Below are 18841 nucleotides of genomic sequence, written 5' to 3' on the forward strand. Positions count from 1 at the left end.
GACACTTGCATAAACTGATTGTACTTGTAGGTATTTTTAAAAAAATAATTGTAATAGCTGTAAAAGCAGACTCAAAATAAAACCTTTTTTTAAAAAAATAAAAGTTTCTTTAGTACAGAGGATATTTAGATTAAGGAATAACATCTGAATTGAGATTTTAAGAAATATAAAGAGAACACACAGTTCAATTCAGAGGAGGAACTTACCATGGAAAGGTCAGTGTTAGATTTTTCTGAAAATGTATCCCCACTAGCACAGTCGATGCCAAATAATGCACAGATGTCTCCTGCATAAACTTCTTCCACATCCTAGCAGAAACAAAACAAAAAATAGCATTTTAGGTGCTTTTTATGGTATTAGGCAAGAGTGCAACCATTCTACAGCAGTGGTAAGACCTGCATGCATAGTCTATCCCTGATTATAACAGGGTTCTCCTAGATTCCAAGCTGCCAATAGAGGCTCTCAGTGTTTCAGTGGCAAGGAGTACCTATGCCCTTGTTCCAGCTGGTTGACAAATTGTAGTCATAGCTACCATAGTCTAGGTTTCTGATAAGCTCCCGACTGGACTACTGCAATGTACACTACGTAGGGCTTCGCTTGAAGACAGCCCCAAAGCTACAATTGGTGTACAGTGCCACTGCCCATTTGTTGTCTGGGGCAGTAAAATGGGATCATGCCACGCTGATCCTGAAAACTCACAAATGCAGCAAAGTCTGATTCACGCTGACTGGTAAAGCTACCTGTCAGGAGTTAGATAATCACATTTTTTCTGCTAGATTAGCCAACATGTCAAGACAGTAGTAACCAGAGAAAGATGAGGAAGAATGCAATACTAGGATCAGGAACGAGTGGTTCCCAGAGAGGATGGGGTGACTGATTGCCAGTATGACAAAAGCCATTTCACTAAAAGCGTTTTTACTATCAACTTGAAAGGTAACTTTTGAGACTGTACTAAGATGAACTTGGAGACAAATTTAGCCCTTAAGAATAATTGAAGAATGGCCCATTTTGGCCTTACTGTTGAAAGATCAGTGGGCAGCCATCCACTTCCAGCTGTTTTTATAGGGCCGTGGTGTTTAAAAGCTAACTGGGTGTGAAGAAATCGACTTGGGATTCTCCAGGCAGACATTTTATAACATCATGGGAATGTTTCGATTTTTCGTTTGCGAAGAAAAGGGGTTCTCGGGGCAGGGGGTGGATAAAATAGGGGAGCAGTTATGGCAGAATGTTAATTGTTATATAACAGGCATGTACAACAGGCCGATTGCGATCTACCGGTTGATTGTGGGGTGACTGTGGTCTATCGCCCTTGCTGAACCCTCCCCCCAAGAAGCTCAACAACTCTGGTGATTCCTCCCCAAAACAAGCTCAACAACTCTGTTCAACCCAATGGGTAGATCACTGCCAGTTTATTGATAGTGGGAGTAGATTGCAGTCTCTTGGAAGTTGGACGTGCCTGCTATATAAGCCTTCCTGAGCTTGCAGCTTTGGTCAGCAGCTGTTTGGTTTTTCCAAAAGAGGGCCACGTATTGAATGGAGCAGCGAAGGCTGGAGAGCCAATGGCAAGGGCTCTCGCTACACCCTCCCATGGTAGCTGAGACTCAGGCAAAGGGCTCTTTAACTACTTCTTCCCCAGTGGGAACAGAAACTTTAAAAGGGCTCTTGATGACACTGAACAGCAACAGCTGTATCTCCATTTTCTACATCCTGTCTGCCTACACTACATAAGGCATGAAAGGCTGCTGTTCATACTTCTTCTCAATTGACATGGGAGAAAGCAGCTACAGAGAGGTGTCCTCAGGATCAAGGGCGAAACTGAGGGAGGAGATGGCAACAGTATTGCGCTGTACAGTCGAGCAGGGTATCAACTGAAAACCATATAGATGTTTTTGGAGAGGAAACAAATTTTAGGAGCAGCATTTATCTGCAAATAAAATCCCACCGCACAGGCAAGGAACTGAAACACCTTTAACTAGAAATGCCTTCTCTTTGACCCAGATTGCATACAAAGAATGCAGTAGCGAAGTGGTTCCCAAACCCTTTTTTCCTCATGGACCACTTGAAAATTGCAGGTGGCCTTGGCGAATGACTTGATGACTATTCTACTTGTTGCAGCGACAGTAATATGCTGTGCTTGCTGCAGTATGCTTTGCAGATGTATTTCTATTGCTTCTTTTATTTCTTATATTGCATTTTCTTGCATTACACTTTGCATCCCATAGAATCTGAATCGTTACACGACAGAATACAACATAAGAAATAAAAGAACAAATACAATTTAAAGATCAATGCAGACGTGATAGGAACCACCTGACTGAAACTCGCCCAAGAGTCACAGTTCGGGAACCCCTGCCTTTGTTTACATCTTCTTCACTGAATGGAAAGGGATTGAAGTGGAATAAAATGCCTCACAGACTGGGTTTTGCCTCGATATTCACCTCCATCGTGTCTGCATGCATGCGGACCAGTCTTGGCACCCGAACCTTCTTCCCAGTCCTGGTATTGTAGATGGAATCGCCTTTCTTCAGCATCCCCTGATAAACGCGCACATAGGTGAGCTGCCCAAAACGCCCAGCCTGCAAGCGGCAGAAAACAGCAGCCAGTCAATTGAGGGAGACAAAACTTTAGGAGAAGCAGAGGGAATCAGCGCAACACACATGCTGAGGTGTGGAGCAAACGGCCCCTATCAGCTCTGTCCCAACAAGTTTCAGCTCAGTTGTCCTTAGTTAGAAAGTTTTGTAGAAAGTTTAAACTTGACCTACCTCAAGTTTAAATGCCAGGCCCAAAAAAGGCAAGGAACTGTCTCTGGCAGAGCTCAGCGAAATCATAGATTTTTCCTTAGAATCCCTTGAAGAAGAGAAAAGTTAAGTTTAAAATGAAGTATTTCTACGGTACTTCTCAATCCATTCTTGTTGTAGGGATCTGTTCTGAAGGATGATCTAATGAGCAGCCTTAACAAGCTCTGAAGACCAATGGCAGATGTAGAATTATTACTAAGAACAGCCTTAGTTGGGTTTATGTCCCTTTTGTATTTACCAGTCAAATCAGTCCTACCTGGTTTCTGTGCAGGTTTTTAAAGGAAAACCCTTAAAAATCCACATGGATTGTGTGTGTATCCTTCCCTGCAAAGGGAAATTTAAGACGTGGTCGAAGCGCTGCCTCTCCTTTCTTCCTTTGCAGATTTTAGCTACTTGGAGCAGCTAATGTATGCTAACTCCTGCTGCATGGATTTAAAGAGTTCTGGAATTCCCCCTGGAAGCGATGGGCATAAAAATATGTCATTGATCTCAGAAAGAGAGTAAGGGGGAAATTATGATTGTCCCCCTGGGTCCAGCAGCTTCCCCACTCGCCATGCAATCTCCCTGAGAGTGACTGCATGTCATCACGTCCTGTTGCTGCCAGGGGGAATTGGAGACACATTTTCATCCCACACAGCCAGATCCACATGGGCTAACTGATTCCAAGTAACTAGTACATGAAAGTGAAGCCCAAAGGGTCAGCTCCCAGGTCACCACATTGGGGAATCGGGCAGGAGTCTTGCCCAATTTGCACGTCCAAGGAGGTGCAGGGAAGGTGTCTGCTGTAGAATCTGAACTCACCAAATTCCTTCCTAAGAATTCTTAGGCTTGATTTTTAGCAGAAACGTGCACTGCTGGAGGTGTAAGTGAATTAAGGCAGATTTAATACATATCTTTTGGAGTTGTAAAAAAACCGATGCATTTCTGGACAGAAGCACCCAAATATTATACGGACAAGTACAGGCTATGATCTCCCGAGAAATCCTAAAATTCTCCTTTAGATAACTTCATTCTGAAGTCGTTAATACTGATTTACAGCTGATTACTGCACCACCAACATACAGCAAAACAAGTGTATTTCACAAAAACGGAAAAATAAAGACATTCCCATAACAGGATAAGGGAAAACTGGTGAACTCTCTTAATGTTATAGCTTACATACGAGAGAAACACAATGCATAATAATGAAGAAAAGAAACTTATTGAGAGAGGGGCCTTGTTTTGGCACTATGGAATGACAATGTAAATGACGCTGTTTTTCCTTTTAATTTATTCATGGTACTATCGGTTTTCTGTTATGTTGCCCTGTTCCCACCTTCAAGTGTCATTTCCCTTTCCTATAATTGCTGCATATATTTACTCTCTATTTTTGAAGTTAGTTTTTTTTTTTACTGAAACATAAATAAATCTTAAGTCAGCCTCTAAGCATCTTGCAGTATTGGATCCTGTAGAGACAGCCAAAAGGGTTTTTAAAATAATAATAATGATAATAATAAAAAGAGAGAGCTGAAGGTAGTTTAGCAGACACATGCCCATTTCTTTTGTCTAGTGTCACCTCTAATCAAACGAAGTTTCCAGGGTTTTAAAGGACTACAAAAGCCAGCAACGCTCGTTTACTAGAGACAACAGTGGAATGAGCATCCACATCACAAGCAACAATGCCTCTATTATATCACCTTCTGTTCTTTCTTTTTTAAAAGATGCCTGATTAATCACTGGGGATGAGAACAAGAAAAGACCTACAGCTTTTGATGTGTCTGCCACCTAGAGGCCAAACAGGTGTACCCACCAGCTTAGGAGACAAAGTGGGCTTTATCTTACAAAATCACTGCCTTTCATCTTCAACTGTAGTATAGGGTACTTATTGGCCACATTATAAATAAATAAATATATTTCCTCCCTCCACAGGAAAATAAGGCCTGTGCAGACTAGATCTGTTTTCCTCCACTTTCTGTACTTACTCCTGGTTGGAAATCGCGTAGTTCTGGACTTCGGATGGGTTTGGGAGGTATTCCAGAACAGCATCCAACAGAGGCTGCACACCTTTGTTCTTCAGAGCACTTCCTACCAGCACAGGTGTGAAGGATTTGCTGAGTGTTGTCCTTCTGATTGCAAGCTTGGGAGAAACAGAACATTCACAGCGTTAACAGTTGGGTTCTTAAGGGCAATTGGCATACAAGAACGCACAGCATCATGCTTTCTGTTCCCCACCAAATGAAAACACTTATAAGAAAAGCAATGTTTGTGACTACACGATACAAAGAGGGACTTTTTCAACTGTGGAAAGAAGCTTTAGAACAGGACACCAGCTCAGTTTTTAAACTGAACAAAGAGGCTTCCCTGAAAGGTTTGCTTTCTTTACGTATCTCAGGAGATGGCCAAAATTCACACAGAAAACAAGTCCTTCCTGTAATCATCACACTTGCATTTGAGTGTGAATGTCATGGTGTTGAGGATCAACCTACTAGATGCAAGAGAAAGCAAATGCCAAAAGGGAAAAGAAAGAAAAGTACGCATAAGCACAAAGCTGCTACCAAGTAGAAACCGGGATTTGTTGGGGTTTAACAAGTTGGAAGAAAAGCCACGGCCAAGCTTGCATTGCAGCAACTACAACTGGAACAACGCTAATAGGTTCAAGCCCCACATTGAGCAAAAAATTCCTGCACTGCAGGGAGTTGGACTATATGACCCTTGTGGTCCCTTCCAGCTCTACAGTTCTATGATCCTATCAACCTGGGATAGTTCAGTTGACATCCCTGTGTTGTGACTCTGTGTATATCTGTAATGGTGCAGCAGCTGTCGTTTCAGCTCGAGCCCTGCTCATTCCTGTCAGGGCCTAGCCTGGATCTGCCACCAAATGTATTTGTCTCTAGACCTGTGCTTAGGGCCTCCAAGATCAGCGGCTCAAGCTAGGAAAGGGCCAAGAGCCAAACTCCTGTGACTGATACCAGGCCTGGCAAACCTAAAGGTTTAATACCATCTGTCAGACTGGAGAGGCCAGCCCTGTACATCCCTATTCCCTTCTAGGTTGGATGAGGACTCTGGCTCCACATTACCTTGGCAGGCCAGATCTGAAGTACCAAGTTTAAGCCCTCAAAGTACCTGATCTTCCTTCCTCTCCCTGCAAATAGAATATGGCATATCGCAGACAGGAGACCAAGATTAGCACCCTGACTGGAAATATCTATGTTCTATTCACAGAAACTGCAACTCCCTCCTTGCCTTTCCCGCCCCCCCCCTTTATTTCTGCAGATGACTTTTGTACCCTGACTTCAGCAGCTGCGGCACACCAGTCAAGGTTTCAACCTCAGGAGTAATGTTTTGCTGTCAGCAAACGAGATGTTTATTTAAGTCCATGATGCCTAAGGAGCACGCAAGAAGAACCCAATGCGTTTTCCATGAAAAATTATTTTAAACCAGAACTTGGCTGCCTGCCACAGGCTAGAAATCCATCACTGGGGACAAATTAGCACAAACAAACCTGCCTCTTGGCCTTTCCACAGCCATTAAGTAATTTGTAATTAATTAGCTCTGGGAGAAGGAGGGCTGGGGGAGACAAGGCCGCTTTGAACCAGAAAACTGTTTTTGCCACCCATATGACAAATGATTTTAAGATGATGTTTTTTTCATCCTAGATGCAGAGCCACAGGATGAATCGACTACTTTGACCACATGCACATCACACCTTTAAAGCACTATGAGAACACTTTAGACAGTCATGGCTTCCGCCCAAAAATTCTGGAAGCTGGAGTTGGTTAAAGGGGCGGAGAGTGACAGTTCAGAGTGGCTTAACAATCAATCTCTCTTCCAAGGGAACTCTGGGAATTGCAGCTCTAAGAGATGAATAGGGGAATCCTCACAACTCTCTGTGCTTCAACAGACTACAGTAAATTGTTATCATTTAAATGTGTGGTGTGGCTGTGCCCATAGCAGCATGCTTACATGTCCAAGAAAATGCTTTTAAAAATGTTGCTATGTATCCCCAGCTCTGTAAGAGGAATATTTCTCTTGAGGACTCCAACCAGGCTACAAAAGGAGCCTTGTAGTCCTGTTCATGCTTTCTTTGGGGGGGAGCTGTCAGAAAGGGGAGGGGGAAAGGAAAAACAACCTTTTCTCTTTCGCACATGAGACTTTCCCCTGCTGTGCTAAACGCAGCTGAGGTGAAATACCACGGACAGCTAACGCCAGTCAGAACAGACAACACTGAGATAGTTGGGATAATAGACTTGGTATAAGGTAGAACCCCAGCATTAGAAGACTCAGGTTTGAGAATGTCAGCCCCAAATCCTAGCATGTTATAACTATATAGCACTGCAGGCAGGGTTCTGGGGAGCTTCCTCATGCAATGCCCCTGTAATATGCAGGGAGCGAAGCCTTTCAACTCACAGCACAACTGCCCTCAACCCTAATATTCCCTTTTAGGGTACTTGCTATATCTATATCTAGTAGACTGTACCACTTCAGTTTCCTCCACACACACACCCCGCTGCCCCAAGTGACATCTCCACATTCTTTACAGCTTGGAAGTTCACAGGTGCTCGCTGGTTTCTTCAGGTTTTTAAAAAACACCCTTCCTTCTTTCAATTCGCAAATGTGTGTACGTTTGCAGTCCTAGGAAGTCCCCCGTGTTTATAGAAACTGCTAACTTACCGTATTTTTTGCACCATAACACTCACTTTTTTCCTCCTAGAAAGTAAGGGGGGATGTCTGTGCGTGTTATGGAGCGAATGCCTACGGATGGCGGGGGGATCTGCTGCAGTCGTGAGCAGAGGATCCATGGTTCCCCTTCCTTCCCTCCTCCGTGGCTCGCTTTGAAACAGGAAAGCGGGAGAAGAGCCGCTGAGTGGGGAGGAGAGAGGAACAGAGAGCCTGCTTGCTTTAAAGGAGCAAAGTGGGAGAGGAGAGGAGTCGCTTACACAAGTGTAAGCGGCTCCTGTCCGGTTGGCTCCTTTAAAGCAAGCAGGCTCTCTGTCCCTCTCTCCTCCCCACTCAGCTCGCTAAATAGCAGCAAAGTTTTTCAGCGAGCCTGGGAGGCGGGAGAGAAGCAGAGCTTGCTTGCTTTAAAGGAGCAAAGCGGGAGAGGAGAGGAGCCTTCTCCTCTTATACCCTTCTTCTGCATTATTAACAGCATCCTTCTCCACCCACCCCACGCGTGTTCCTTGTCCCTTGAGTGCTTTTCCTTCCCTCCCCACTTAAAATGTGGTTACAAAGCACGGATCCACATGGATCCTCAGGATTTTTGCACTGGGTCACCCCAAATTCACCATCAGATCACATAGCATGTCCATGGCTACACCTTGCACCAAAAAAATCACGCACCCACTGTTGCCTGGGGCCGCAGTGGTACAAAAACGTGGTTACAAAGCATGGATCCACATGGATCCTCAAGATTTTTGCATTGGGCTACCCCAAACTCACCGTCAGATCACATGTCTGTGGCCACAGCATGAACCACAAAAATCATACATCCACTGTTTCGTTTAGAATATTTTTTTTCTTGTTTTCCTCCTCTAAAAACTATGTGCGTGTTATGGTCGGGTGCGTGTTATAGAGCGAAAAATACGGTATTTTGGGCAACTCTGCTTTGCTTCCAAATTAATAGTCACTCAACCACCACTGTTAGAAGGAACGACAGCTAGAGATTCCACACATTTGTCTAATCCTTTTAAAAAGCCATCCAAGCTAGATGGGCAACACTACCATTAAGTTAATTTCATGCTGGGTAAAGAGGTAAAAGCATGCCTAGGATCAGAAGGCGCTCTAGACGACCCAATCTTTTTTACTCTTTTTATTTTCTGCACAGATCAAGAGACACATATTTGACTGGAGTATGGAGTTTCTAAAAGAGGATGAAAAGAGTCCAAGGGTGCAATCCTGTGAACAATTGGAAGTAAATGCAATTGAATTTTGGTACTTTTTCTGAGTAAAAGTATATGAGGTTACAAATCTCTCCTTTGAATTTTTAAATAATGGCACGAATACAGATGGATATCCACATTATTTGAATGTCCCTTGGACTGTTTGGTTAATGGACAACATCAAAAGCTGTAACTAAGGTAGAGGTTTCGAAATTAATATTCCTACAGTGTATTTTGACTCTTGGGAGCAACCTGATCACTCAGCTGTGCTTAAAATGGGCTTCTTCCTCTTAAGCATTTTGTAAGAGCCTGGAATACAGAGGGAAACCATTGCATAACAACCACCAGGCAGCAATTCTCCAGACCGCAAAGTCATCAAAGGCTAACAAGGGTAATGGGAGATTTATTTCCACATTCAAAGCTCTATATTCCATGCTCATCAAGTCCTCAAGCCAAATCCAGTCCTTGCCCAAGAGGGTTCAGCTACGGTGAAACAGTGTCTCCTTACACCAACTGCACATCAATTTAGACACAAGAGGATGGGGGTGTTGAAATGCTGTGAAGGATTTCTACCTGCAAGTAAACCCTGTGTCGGAATATACAGATCACAGAGGGCATTAGGCTCTGTCTAGAAACAAATATACATATGCAGGTACAAATATTGCATTTATATTTATAAGGAGACGAGGAAGAGATCACAGATGACCTCTAGGATCTGTCACAACTTTGTCTGTCACACCAAACAGCTGGTCTCCTTCTGCCAGCTATTCTCCCCTCCAGGCATCTGTTGCTATTAATGCCTGGTACCGAAAACCTGCCACTTCCCTGGATAGCAGCAAAGCGTCATAACAAAGATATTGCAGACACAGAGAGCCCAGCTCACTCGTTTAGCTTCTAAAGGCAACAAAATGTGATGTCCCAACACACAAAGCTGTCTCTGAATGAGAGTGGCAATATAATTATCCCATTAAAAGCAAACAAACCAAGCAAAGAAGCAGGGTCATCACAGCTTTGCTATCTTAAAAAAAAAAATCCTACCCATTAATCCTACCTAATTCACTTAAAATTATAGTCGAACTAAATTGTAGGATAGATTTTTATTTAAAGACTTTATATTTCACCCTTGCAGAACCCTGCAAGTACGTTTTATGCTTTTACTGCAAATACTGCATATTATAATATGCAACAGGTATTATAAAGTTATATTCCACAATTGTGAATATATACCGTATATATATATAGAGAGAGAGTTATAATGCACATCTAGAGAGATCCAGTGTGGTACAGTTGTTGGACAAATCCCTACTCATCCATTAAGATCACTGGGTGACCATGGGCCAACTTCTGTCTCTCACCCTAATGTACCTCACAAGACTGTTCTGAGGATAAAACGGGGGGGGGGGGGGGCATGCATGCCATCTTCAGCTCCTTGAAGAAAAAGTGGGATAGAGAGACAGACTGATAGATATCGACAGATGGATGAAGCCAAAGCAGACCCTCTAAGTTATCCAATCTAAGCAACTGAAGGGCAGAAGTTCAAACGTCAACGCTCCACCCATCAGAACAGGGGCAGCACCTGAAGGCCCCCGGATGCCAAGCCAGAGAAGAAGGCAGTGTGTTACTGACTCCTTATCTTAAAAGTATATGGGTCCCTAAGAACTGGGCCTGGGTGATGTCTCAATACAACGTCCAGAACCAGTTTGAGGGCCAGATCACCATGGCATTTTGACCTGCTGGTGTATCACAGGTGGTGCTTTCCGGCTTGCCAGCGCCTTAGCTTCCTTCTCCGACTAAGTGGGTAGGCTTTCTTCTTCCTCCCTGTGCTGGGTGCTGGATTCAAGTTACAAGAAAGGAGGTTCCGACTAACCATCAGGGAGAACTTTCTGACAGTAAGAGCTGTTCGACAGTGAAACAGACTCCCACAAGAGGTGGTGGACTCTCCTTCACTGGAGGTTTCCAAGTAGAGGTTGGATGGCCATCTGTCATGGATGCTTTAGCTGAGATTTCAGCATTGCAGAGGGTTGGACTAGATGACTCTTGGGGTCCCTTTCAACTCTACAATTGTATTAAACGGTCTTCGGTAAGCCATTCTCTCTTATTTCAATGCTCCATCTGCAGTATGGAAGGCTAATTTTTTTGGACTACCTTTTAGGGTTGTTTTTAATATATAATTAACTAATTAGATTTATATCCCATTTTTTCCCAAGCAGCTCAAGATGGCATGCATGGTTCTACTGAGATGTATGTATGTATGTATGTATGTATGTAAAAAGACACGTTGAACGTTCAAAGCTCTCTCTATAAAAGCTAGGTGTTGCCATTATTTTCAGATAGCATTAAGGAGTTTGTGACTATAAGACATGTAACCAGTATTAGTCCAAGGGAAGTGTGGGGAACCTGTGGCCCTCCAGATGTTGTTGGACCACCGGCCATGACTAGTTTAAGGCTCTTATCCTTGATTAATTCCGATGAGAGTGCCCCACCTGTTCGCTTTTACATATGCAAAACATTATACAGCAAATGCATACATCAAATGACTTTGGGCAACCCTTCAGGCAATGGGGAGAGAACTGAAGTCCCTTTACCTTCAAGTCAGTGACTGTTGGGATTTTCTCTTCAAGAAAAAGCTCCCCAATCTGTTCGTCTAAGTTTGCAACACATTCAACCAGTTCCTGGCGGCGATCGGTAGACTCTGCTCTGAACTCAGGGGGAATGTCGTCATATTTAACCGTTTGGCTACAGAAGCAGAGAAAACAAGCAGACCATCAGAAGCCAACCAACTAGAAATGTTAGAAATCTCACATGCTCCTGTGGGCTTCAGTGAGAACCACAACCATCAATTTATTCCGCTCTCATGAGTGACACATTTTCAGTTCTTTTTACACCTGCAAATCTAGCAACAAAGCTCTGCTAGCAATAATACACATTTGATTTAAAATTGGACCCCTTGTACCTTCTGTCTAATAATATTCACAAAGGCTATAATCCTATGTGCCTTTAAAGTTGTGGGGTGTAAACCAGGATTGACATCATAAGGATACAATAAAACCAAGATTGCTGGGTGTTTTTCAAATAATGGACATTTTTCTCTTAATGCTCTGTCGTGATGAGTACACAATAATTTCAGGTGTACACAAAGATCCATATAAATATGACACTCTTGGATGGGTTGTTCCTGTGACAAACACTGTTCTCCTAGAAAGAGGCTCACTTAGCCATCTTACGCAGAAGGAATCACAGATACATTTACATTTTTTAAACCCATGCTGGATAGAGCAAAGTTATAGCTCCAGCTGAGCAACTGCTGTTTGAGGGTATAAATATGATCATATTTATATTTCAATTCCTATTCAATTCTCATTCCCCTATGAAAATGTCACTCTGCCTTATGAGCAAACAAATGTGAAGACAAAATGGCCAATGAAATCTTTTTCCACTCAAAAGAACCAATATTAAAGCTGAAAGGCTTCACTCGCTTTACCAGAGAGTAAGCCCCACTTTCTTCTCAATAGACATGTTAAGGAATGAACTGTAAATCTCTCACTGCAGCTTCCTGCAAAGGTGCAGGATCCCTGAGTATTTTCACATACCAGAGATTCAAAGGCCAGCCTGGAGTTAACTTTTATTATATGAATTTTGTCCACCCAAGGCAAGATGGTGATTGCATGGCTAAACTCTCCCACAATAAGAGCAAAGCATATTTAATTGCCTGTCTGCCATGCAATTATCACCTTTCCTCTTTCACAGAATTCACACATAATGAATATGACCCAAGGGTCATTTGCTGTGCAAATCCACAGCCAAACATATCCACCTAAAAAGCCCCGACAGCCACAGCCCTGTACAAGCTGAACCATGGTTACAGCAAACAAGGATTCCTTAATAAAACAGGGTTTACTAACTTGCTTCAAATTCTGTTAAGACAGGAACCCGGGGCTGCAATAGCTATGGTGGCAACATCACCTTCATTTATGGTTATTAGCAGCCGAGAAAATTTGAATAGAGAGGCATGGTGGGGAGGATTGTGTTATACTTACGAGATGAGGTATGTTATGGCTATACTAATCAAAACTAATTCTTCCTCAGTAACTAAAACACTAAATTATACTTCTTATAAAACAACAACACACCACTCCCAAAGCATGATCAGATGTAAAATGCCTCCATATTTCAAACTGCTCAAAACCCTTACCCAAAGTCACCTTCAAAGTATATAGCTTTTTCTTCAATGAGATCAATGATCCCTCTGAAATTTCCCTCCAAACCCATAGGTATCTGAATAAAGGCAGCATTGTGGTTCAACTTGGATCTGTGAAGTTAAAAACAAATACAATTCTCTTAAGACAGCATTTCCAGCTCTAAAGAACTGCTTCTCCACATACAAGTCCATCTGCCCATGAAGATCTGAAGGGGAGGCCCTGATAAGGCTCTAGATTAAAAGGTAAGAAAGGCCAGTTGCCATAACAGAACTTTAGAAAAGACAGACAAATCATCTCAAGATTTAGAATGCACCTTTTTGGACAGACTACCTTCTGGTGGTAGCAGGATTCTGCATGTATATGGGGACACCACAACCCACGCTGGGCCAGAAAATAAAATGTCATACAAGGAACAACATCAAACATCTAAGTCTCTAGTATGAGTAAGGTAGAAGGGCAAAGGCTCAGGGGGTGAGGTCTGGTACCCACTTCGTACATCTAAGCCAGCCTTTCCCAATCTGGTACCCTCCAAATGTTTTGGACCTTAACTGCCATCATTCCTGACTACTGGCAGTCCTGCCTGAGGCTGGGGGGGGGAATTATAATCCAAAAGAAGATGATTTATTAAATCTGTATACTGCCCTTCATCTGTATATCTCAGGGCAGTTCACAGCATAAAAGTACAAGATAAAAAACACAAAATACATAATAAAAATAAGAACAAAAGCAAACTGATTACCACCACCACCACATTTAAAAGGGTATCGGCCATTAATCAGTCAAAGACCTGGCTGAAGAGGAATGTTTTCGCCTGATGCCTAAAGCTGTATACTAAAGGCGCCAGCAGAAACTCCCTGGGGAGGTCCTTCCACAAAAGATTTGGAGGTCACCAGGGTGGGGAAAGCTGATGTAAGCTATTAAAGAATTTAGTTAGCAAGGATCCGTCAACATTTCATATGTGACACTCAATGTTGACCACGTTACCCACCTAACCTTTAAGAAGGATGGCAGCCCAGAACAATACACTGAAGACACACATCTTTTGACAATGTTTCTAGAAAGATTTTCCATCTTCCTCTCTGATATGGGCAGGGGGTTGGGGGGAGGAGTTCTAACTGAGATGTTCATACCTAAGTTGTTGGACAGCTCTGTCTGGACTTGCACCCATTCGATCCAGTTTGTTGATGAAGGACAAAAACGGGACATTATACCGCTTCATCTGCCTATTCACCGTCATTGTCTGGCACTGAACCCCTCCGACAGCACACAGCACCAGGACGGCTCCGTCAAGAACTCTCAGTGATCTCTCTACCTCTATAGTGAAATCAACATGTCCTGAAAGGGAAGTAAAAAGATCCAGGAATGTTAAGGCTTCCAACTAGCTGAGAATTGCTGCGGCATTTGGTTCTCTTTCCTGCTGTCTGGGCCTGGTGGGAGTTGCAGTCAAAAACATACAGAGGGCATCAGGTTGGGGAAGGCTATGTTATGCCCTAAGGACTATGCACTATGTCCAACACAACCAGGCTATCAAGATTAGGGATTTTATAAGTCAGTTGTAACAGGACTAGTTCCAAGTTTCATTTCATACATTTGCTTTGAAGAACCTTACACAACAGAATTTCAGGCAGCATTTACTGAACAGGTGAAAGCAAAGCTATCTAAATCCCCTTTACACTGGGCTGTAGGAGATGGTGGCGTTGGGTTAAGAAGACATTTCTCTTCTCTCACCTCTACCAGTTGAATCAGCCTCCCGCCAGCCATCAAACATGCTGTCAAAACAACAGGGTGTTTAAGGGCGAGACCTGAGCTGGTCTTACTGCCATCAGGCACTGACAAAGGCCACTATCACTGAGCCAACCTGGAAATGGCACAGAGATCAGGCCCAACTGCCCTGCCCCACTTCCTCTGTGGCCACTGAGTGGCTGCGCTGCACCTGTGATGGTGCTCCAAAAAGCCCAGTGGGAAGGGAGTAGAGCTTAGGCCTTCAGCCTTAGAAAGCAATTTACAAAGCAGATGTCATTTTGGCTATGAGTAAAAATTATACACTCTTAACACTTGGGTATGTTTATCATGCCAGGCATACAAGTGCTAGAAACGTATTTAGTACCCTACATGACTATTACCTGGGGTGTCAATTATATTAATGTTGGTGTCTTTCCACATGGTAAAAGTTGCTGCAGACTGAATAGTGATCCCCCGTTGTCGTTCCAACTCCATTGAATCCATGACAGCACCAACCCCATCTTTCCCTTTTACCTAAGGTGAAAGAAAGCATATCAATATTTCTGCAAGTCAGTGCATTTCTGCTTGTACACCTGTGTCCTCTTGTACAAGGGAAGGATCTGCTCTGAGATGCTTTACTGCCCAATTGACAGATCAAAATTTAAGGTCAAATCAAACATCACACAAGTAGACTCCCACTTGCACAACAGGGCTTTCCCTTCCCTTCTTCCCCTCTGCAACCCCCTGTGCTCCCTCCAAATTTGCTCTTTGCTTATTCTGCTCTGGAGAGTCCCCCTCCTCTCTGATCACATTCAGAAGTACCTCGTGCATTTGTGCTATCCTTCCTGTGTAGAAAAGAATGCGCTCAGTTAACGTAGTCTTTCCAGAGTCAATGTGTGCAGAAATTCCTATGTTGCGGATCTTTTCATTGGGAATAATTCCTGAAGAGCACCATCTGCAGCTATTAAAAAACAGCTGAAATACAAAAATGGGATGGAATGTTATTGCAAAAGATTACAACACACAAGACAACAGTAAGTGCAATACAGAAAAACTGTCAGTATTATTGCTAGGATTCATTTAACAAATGGTGTTACTTCTACAAAAGGGATTCCCCACTTTGCCCCCTGAATTGGTTTTGTGGGATTGAGAGAACCCCCAGAACAGGACACAGAAGGAGGGAGGATCATTCTGTTTGGAAGGCGATATTCCACCAAGTTGCGGAGGAAGAGAGGAGCAGGGCTACTCCACCATCTTTGTTGAGGGACCAGCCGCCTTTGTCTCTCCCTCAATGATCTTTCTTAAATACCATACTTTCCAGTATCACCTGTTTTACTTCCTGCAGTGACAAAATTAATAGCTACAGTATCTGTCTATATTTGGTAACAATACCAATTAAAATAGTAATAACTTTCTAGCTACTCTAGTAGTGTTCTAATTGTTAGAACATGTTCATGTTTAACTTCCAACCCTTATAGTAATTGACACAATATCCTGAGTTTTAAGATTCTTAAAGTTATAGTATTCTGGGCTGAATATGTATGATACTCCCAAGATTTATGATAACTAAAACAAAATGTTTATTTTCTACAAGAACTGGGGTTAGAGTATTCTGAAGTCAAGACTTCCAACATTCATTAACAGAGTGCTATGCAAGTAGCTGACTTACATCCTTCACCCCTACAAGAGGCAATAATTTAGTTTAATGTAAACAAGTCAGGGCCGGATTTAGGTTTGATGAGGCCCTAAGCTACTGAAGGTAATGGGGCCCTTTATATGTCCAGCTGCCCTTTGTCAACAACAAATTGCCACTGTTTTTTGTGTTGAATATATACTATATGGTAATTTATGGACCTAATAGGTATCTAAAGCCATTTGCCACTGTTTCTGTATGTAGGTTTTATTTGTTTTTTATCTTACATTTTGGAAATGTACATCCAGGTTTTTTCCCTTTAAATTTTTAGGGGCCCCCAAGAGAGTGGGGCCCTAAGCTATAGCTTGTTTAGCTTATATGTAAATCCGGCACTGAAAGAAGTGTTCAACATGGGTTGAGGAGGTTTAATAAGGCTGCAATCCTAAGACCACTTACTTGGGCTGGGAGGAAGCCCCATCAAATTCAAAATCTAAGGTAAAATCAAACATTGAATTCAACAGGACGTACTCCTGTAAGCCCTATATTAAGAATGCAAGAAAAGCCCTGCTGGGTCAGGCCAAAGGCCCATCTAATCCAACACCCTGTTCTTACAGCGGCCAATCAGATGCCTATGGGAAATCCACAAGCAGAACCTGGAGTGCAGCAGTGCTCTCTTCAGTCGTGACTCCCAGCAACTGGTATCCAGAGGCATACAGCCTCTGGCAGTGAAGGTAGAACATGGTGAAGGCAGAGCACAGCCACCATGACTAGTAGCCATGGCAAACCTTATCCTCCATGAAGTTGTCTAATCCTCTTTGAAAGCCGTCCAGGCTGATGGCCATCACCACATCCTGTGGGAGCAAACTCCATAATTTAACTATCTGCTGTGTGAAGAATGACTTTCATTTGTCTATCCTGGGTTGCATTACAGTGGTGCCTCGCAAGACGAAATTAATTCGTTCCGCGAGTTTTGTCGTCTTGCGATTTTTTTCGTCTTGCGAAGCACGGTGTCGGGAAAGTTTTGGAAAAGCTTCAAAAATCACCAAAGTCTTTAAAAACCTCAAAAAAGGCGTTCTATGAGTTGCTCCTCGAAGTCAAGTCGCAACTGTATTAACGGTGTTAAGAAAAAGGAAACAACCTTGCAAGACGTTTCCCTCTTGCGAAGCAAGCCCATAGCGAAAATCGTCTTGCGAAGCAGCTCAAAAAACAAAAAACCCTTTCGTCTAGCGAGTTTTTTGTCTTGTGAGGCATTCGTCTTGCGAGGTACCACTGTATCTCAGCAGCAGTTTCCTCTGCTGTAAAGAAGTGGTTGGTTCCCCCCACCCCATCTTTTATAGTTTACTGTCAATTCTAATACATTAGTACCGCAGGTTAAGAACTTAATTCGTTCCGCAGGTCTGTTCTTAACCTGAAGCACCACTTTAGCTAATGGGGCCTCCCGCTGCCACCGCGCCGCAGGAGCACAATTTCTGTTCTCATCCTGAAGCAAAGTTCTTAACCCGAGGTACTATTTCTGGGTTAGCGGAGTCTGTAACCTGAAGCGTATGTAACCCGAGGTACCACTGTACCGATGTTATCTTCCAAATGCAACTTTATCGCAAGTTACCCCAAGGAATCTTTACTGGTGGGTGGCCAATATAAATGTAAGGAACGAACGAACAGGCAGGCGGAATACCAAGGAGGATTTCCCCTAATGCTGCAGGGACACCATATATTAAATGTGCGTGGGTCGCACCCCCGAGAATCCTGGGTTTGCTAAGGACCCTGGAAATTGTAGTTCTGTTAGGATGTGTGTGTGCAAATACAGTTGCCATAAATGAAGCCATGTGTTTTTAAATGTACGGTGAGGCTCCGCCCTCCAGAAGCTTCACCTGCAGGTTTTCTGTCTGCCATTCAACTCTATTTTTAGAAAAGCAAAATTTCGAGTACCGTCCCCATTGGGGATCCTGCCCAGGCAACGAGGCTTCTCGTTCTCCTATCGCACCGAAACCCTGCATGGGGTTGCTCAGCCCCTTTCGCCGCCCTCAGTACCTGTCGCCGAGGCAACGCGGAGCCCACGATCCTCCGGCACCGCAACATGACGCCCAGCGCACAGGCTCCCAGTCCCCGCCGCTGAATGTCACGCCGTCCACGACTCCCAGCCCCACTTCCTGCCTTAGCCGGCTTGCGCTTCCGGGGTAGGGCCATAGAGTTGCCCAGCGGGACACTGCGCCGCGGCGCCCCCTCTAGGGAGGAGGGAGGAACCGCTCCGAAGGGGAATCTGCTTTGGAAGCAAGGAAGCAACCTTGCTGTTTCTCCCCTTGCCTTGTTTGCAGGTACTGTAGGGTCCTCTCCCTACCCGCCCCGCAAATGGATTATTCGCTGCTTCAAGCTACAATTTGTTTGCATTCATGGGTCTCTCCTGCAGGGTGTGAAGTTACTGTTGTGGGTTAGAGGGCTGTTCTTCCTCCCAGATCCATTGCCTCTGAAGCGAAGTGGATCAGGGCCTTAAGGTAGCTGTGCTCGAAGCAAAGGAATTCCAATGTGAAGCTGCCGACATTTGAGATATATGTTCTTAGGAGCCACGCTGTATTTGTTTTAAACCGTTAGTATTGTGTTTTTAAATTGGTGGGACCTTACAAAGAAGCACAG

At 43.6% G+C, this 18841-nt stretch overlaps 1 protein-coding gene across 1 annotated transcript in view; it reads right to left on the minus strand.

Annotated features, from left to right (window-relative positions):
- The window catches only part of GFM1 (G elongation factor mitochondrial 1), a 36231-nt gene extending 17873 nt beyond the window's left edge, over positions 1–18358 (minus strand). The window contains exons 1-10 of the mRNA XM_081006366.1: positions 18242–18358; positions 15400–15552; positions 14979–15111; positions 13986–14190; positions 12849–12965; positions 11242–11392; positions 4760–4914; positions 2763–2847; positions 2439–2576; positions 207–308 (exon numbers count right to left, since the gene is read on the minus strand). Of these exons, the coding sequence (XP_080862492.1) occupies positions 207–308; positions 2439–2576; positions 2763–2847; positions 4760–4914; positions 11242–11392; positions 12849–12965; positions 13986–14190; positions 14979–15111; positions 15400–15552; positions 18242–18289 (1287 nt within the window). The 5' untranslated portion in view covers positions 18290–18358. The remainder of the gene's footprint in view (positions 1–206; positions 309–2438; positions 2577–2762; positions 2848–4759; positions 4915–11241; positions 11393–12848; positions 12966–13985; positions 14191–14978; positions 15112–15399; positions 15553–18241) is intronic.
- Between the last annotated feature and the right edge of the window lie 483 nt (positions 18359–18841).

Source organism: Podarcis pityusensis, assembly GCF_964106645.2.
Source record: "Podarcis pityusensis genome assembly, chromosome: 5".
NCBI lineage: Eukaryota > Metazoa > Chordata > Lepidosauria > Squamata > Lacertidae > Podarcis > Podarcis pityusensis.